At 31.9% G+C, this 5,000-nt stretch overlaps 1 protein-coding gene across 1 annotated transcript in view; it reads right to left on the bottom strand.

Moving 5' to 3' along the window:
• Window positions 1-5,000, bottom strand: part of LOC125039303 — a 16,620-nt gene that overhangs the window by 894 nt on the left and 10,726 nt on the right. Inside the window, exon 6 of the mRNA XM_047633142.1 lies at window positions 1-4,985. This exon is cut by the window's left edge and continues 894 nt beyond it. Coding sequence (XP_047489098.1) covers window positions 4,093-4,985 — 893 coding nt within the window. The 3' untranslated portion in view covers window positions 1-4,092. The remainder of the gene's footprint in view (window positions 4,986-5,000) is intronic.

The following is a 5,000-nucleotide window of genomic DNA, read 5'->3' as shown; positions in this document are numbered from 1 at the left end:
ATTTCCATATTATTTTCAGGTCCAATAGGGTGCAAAAGGTGATAGAGGAAGCTAGGAAGAAATGTTTAGTTCTAAAGAATTAGCAATTGATTATCTCTAAAATAGCCTGATCTTGATTCAAATAATTATTTAGCACTTTCTCCTTTTAGGAAGCCATACTATCCTGCTAATTTTCTTTAGTACATTCTTGAGAAATATAAAGACAAGTATCTTTAATATTATTATCAATATTATGAATAACAAGTATGTTACATAAAATATACTGCATGTGCATTAGTTAGCATACTTTGCATAAGTTTAGTTATCCACATTAAAATTTGTCTCCTTGACAGTAATCAGCCACTAATGTGAATTTATTTACTGCAACCTCTTGGTTGTAGAAGTAATGTATTTCTTCACAACCAAAGCAAAAATTCTTAGTAATACAAAAAATGGTTTGGCATGAGCTTTACGATATCACCGATTTTTTCTTCTTTTTTTACAAAAATAGTATATTTGTAACTGATAATAAAATAAAGACAATGAAAACAAACTTCAATGATTACATGCATAAAGTATTCAGAAGCAAATGCCCTCTGATCATTGGATGTTGCTTGCAGTTCAGTCACAACCTTGGTACTAAAGGTCATACCTCTTACCCTCTTACCTTTCTTGGACATCTTGCTACGGTATGATAAAAAAAAGTGAACTAACATACAACAAATGGAAATTAATATCATTATATTTTCCTGCTCTGCAGTTAAGCTACTAAACAAGTATTTTGCTCTTTTGTGGATATCTTAAGGTAATTATAATCCAATCTTTGTTGGGGGTGCATAAGCTAACATTATATTAGATTTTTAAGAACCAGAAAAGTCATATAAAAATGATACAGTGGTACTTTGATTTCTTAGGCTAATTTCATGCATACTTTATCATAAATTCATGATGACCTAAAAATAATGGATGAAATAAAATCTCATTGTCTTCTTTGTTATCTATACATTTTCTTTGAAATTGGGTTAAGAATAGCCAATGATATAAAGTTACAGCAGTTTATTATAGTCTAACAAATATCTGAAATGCAAATTCTTTCCTAATTAAAAAAGAAAAAACTCTTGGTGATAAAAAAAAAGGTCTAAGAAAACTTTATGTGCATAGCTTGGCACCTGCTGGAGGATGAAGGGAAAGTATATCAAAATATATTATACTCTTTATAAAAAAAGCTTAGTTTTTAAATTTTCTACTGCCCTGCTTTCACAGATGACACTGCTCATGTGGTCTCTGTCAGATCTCTACACAGTGGCATAGCTATAGGAAGGAAGATAAATTATCTGCACTCTTTATTTCTTTTGAAAGTGTTACATAATTACAAGAGTTTTAACAGCATTACTGCAACGAATGTAATATCATTGCTATAGTGAGATTCTGCTGTTGTATGATACCATATAGGGAAATAAACCAGAAAGATTAAGATAAAGTCTGACATCTCCATAAACTTTTATGGTCCTAGCTTACTGAGTCTAACTTTTTAATAATTTGTTAGTTTTGCATAACATTCCTGATAAGTACTGTTGGAACAAAACTTTTATCTATAAGAAGAACATTATTCTAAGTATATTGTTCAGTTGAGATGAATTGATAGTTTTATTCAGTATCAAGCTAAAGACAATGTGATATATACAATAAATGTTTATGTTCAAATATTGTTTGGAAAGGTTTGAGCAACATTTTCTAAAGAATCTATTAAGCTAGGACTATTAATCACAGAATATCTTCAATCTAAGACATACAGCATCCAACCAACAAGTCCAAGAAAACTAAGTACCACTGTAACAAATGAACTATGATCAGTTATACAAAAAATTGCTTTCAGTAAGAATACCACTAACTAGAGCAATAGGGTACTTCTTGTTTGTACTCCTAAAATCACTTATACTGTATTGTAATAATGCTGTATCCAGTCAGAGGAAAGTAATGATAATAATGAATGATGATAATGACTATGATTATCTGGAGGGTGATAATGGTGATGGTTCCAATGATGATGATGATTACAATTATAATTATGTGAATCAATTAACACAAAAAATGAGAGCTTTGTGCTAGATAAGAAATAATATAAGATACAACAAAGAAGGCCCTGATGATAATCTTCATCTAGCTATACCCCATGAATCAATAATATTTATAAAAAATGCTGACCTCCTTTGGGAAATCTCTACCTTTACTGAAGAAAATTACCATACATCGAAAATCAGAAAAAGTCCCAGGATTATATTCATCAGCAGCAAATAGGTGATTGTACTGCTAAACATCTAAAATTCTGGAATTAATATTGTTGTCAAAAACCTGGAAGAATTAAGATTGAAGGTTATAGTCAAAAACCCTATAAATTTAAGAATGAAAATTATCATCAGCAGGCAAATTAGACCTACAACTTCATACAATTCAGCATAGTGTGATCTCTCATGATTTTATTTTATTGCAGCCTACTAAAGGAACTGTTAAATTCACCTCAGGCCAAATACAAATATCATACACATTTAAAGAAAATTAAAACACATTTTTTCCAATGCAAATTTAAGTGTTTTACAAAACTTTGATTACATAATAAGGAAAATAAATCATCAAAGATCAAAATCAGTAACACTGCTTTTCTGAGGTAAGCAAACCTAAATACTTTAATTGTATCTGTAAGGCTATGGTTGACTAGCTTCCATTTCTTAATTGAACTATTTGCTAGGTTATCCCTTTAACAAAAATAAAATATTTTTCACTGGTTGGTGTCTACAGTATTGGTTCTCCAAGTATCACCTGTCTAGTACTGGTATCTGTGTGGCAATATAGCACTCATATATCATATACCAACATACAACAAGGTTTTATTACTCTTTAAGAAAAATAGAGAAACAATGACATTTCAGTAACTACACAAGCCTCCAAGAAACTACTATTACCACACAGCAGTGAAGAATGATATAATGGCAGCATTAGTATTGCATGTGTATTACAATCATATACCACAGAGCCTCTGAACAGGCTTTCAATCATTTCAAAACATTTTAAAAATATTCAAGATAATAAATGTATCTAATAACAGTGCTAGTTTCTTGAACATATGTGGGAATCACTGCAAGCACTCATATAAAAAAAAACACTTTAACATTATTGCAAGTAACATAATTATAACTACTATAAATATGTTCTTGTCTTAAAATTTCACTGACAAAAAAGAAATCTGACAGAAATACCATTACTTTACATCATCATTCAAAGAGTTCCTGAAGTTATCTCCAAATCAAATAATACACAACAGACATATCATAACAAACAAAAATGAACAGTGGAATGAATATTACTTCATTTTTTGTATAACTTGCCTATAAATAAAATAAAATCTTTTCAAATTTCTCTGAAATTATCACAAATACAATAGACCTACTAATATTAGCAAATCAAGTTGTCATGTCAATAGTATATCTGGGTCATGATGTATTTCTACATCTGTTATGAATAGCCTTGAATGGGAAAATAGTTTAAACTTTTATCTTCCTTTCTAATAATAAAATGTACATCAAGAAATGTTATACAGTTCATACAGCCTAATCATAAATAAATAAACTACTTATGGCTTGTATTATATTTTTTATTAATATATAAATATGTAACTCAACACTCCTAACTGTATATTTCTGTATTATTTCTGTAATGAAATAAATTCTGAAAATCTGACGAGACTATTATTATTACATAATACAAAAATTAAATATTTCTGTTATCTGACAGTTTCAAGTGATGTTATCAATTATAAAGTATATCATAAATAAAACCAGACATGTAATTACAAGATGATTCAATCCTAAAACCAGAGTTTTACGAAGCTTAAGAAAAGAAAACACTTATTCCAAAATCAATGATATGTACAAAAATAAAATAATATTTGCTTATTTATTAGTAAGACAGGAATTGAATTTATCCTTATTTGCATGTCTTATTGGAAACTTTAAACTGAAAAAATGTAGGAGTAAAAATTTAAAATAATATTTAAAAAAGTTAAAGAAACATAACAAACCTTTCCATACACTTACATCTTAGTTTCAGATCTAAATTTCAGCCTGTTAGTGGCTGATGATGCAAAGTATAGCAAGCTAATAGTACAACCATTAGAGAAAGAATTGACCATATGACATGCACCTCAAGAACAACCTGGTCATCTGGTTCCATTTTATGTAACCAATTCAGGTCATGCAGAGATTCCAGTGTAAGATCATGCGCTGGCAGAGCAGCCAGTCGGTGGGTAGGGCTCTGGAGAAGTGGTGGATGATGGGTCGGTGTGTCTCTGGGGTTAGTGTAGGGTCGAAGCTGTACTGCTGGACTCACAGGTGGAGTGAGTGAACAGTGATCTGGAATGTTGTCATCCGATATTTCATCAGTAAAGGTGAGACTTCTAAGGGAAGGTCGATTTGGCCGTTTATAGCTGCAACTTGGTAAACGTGGTCGGACTGATTGACTAGCTGTAGTTTTCTCTAGTGGTTGGTCATCTTCCCAGCCATCATCACAATAAAGTGCAACACACAAACTCTCTGAAGGTGAAGCATGTCGTTTTGGGATAGGACTCCAGTTCAGGTCGGAACTGATTACCTGAGGTGGGCTAAGAGTTGCACCACCTACTTTTGAGCTTTTCCTTTTTTTAGCTTGTTTCCCCTGTTGATGTGTCACTTGATAGGATACCTGATTACTCTGGCCCCTTGAAACATATTGTATATCATTTTGAGCATGAAAGTCAACATGGTTTTCTGCCCTGGCTCGTGTGACAACACTCCCCTGTACCCTCGAGCGTGACACATAGCTCCCATCACCTACTACCTGTGTAACATGGTTGCTGGCATAGTGCATCATTCTTTGCTCACCCTCAGACTGGCTCACTAACAAAGATCCAAACCAGTTGGATAGTCGGTTAACTTCACTTATAAATGCTGCACCTTGTCTTATCCCTTCTCTAGCTGAGGGTCAGCATG

Source organism: Penaeus chinensis, chromosome 27 (assembly GCF_019202785.1).
Source record: "Penaeus chinensis breed Huanghai No. 1 chromosome 27, ASM1920278v2, whole genome shotgun sequence".
Classification (NCBI taxonomy): Eukaryota; Metazoa; Arthropoda; class Malacostraca; order Decapoda; family Penaeidae; genus Penaeus; species Penaeus chinensis.
Note: the sequence above shows the minus strand (reverse complement) of the source record. Positions and strands in the feature narration are given on the sequence as shown.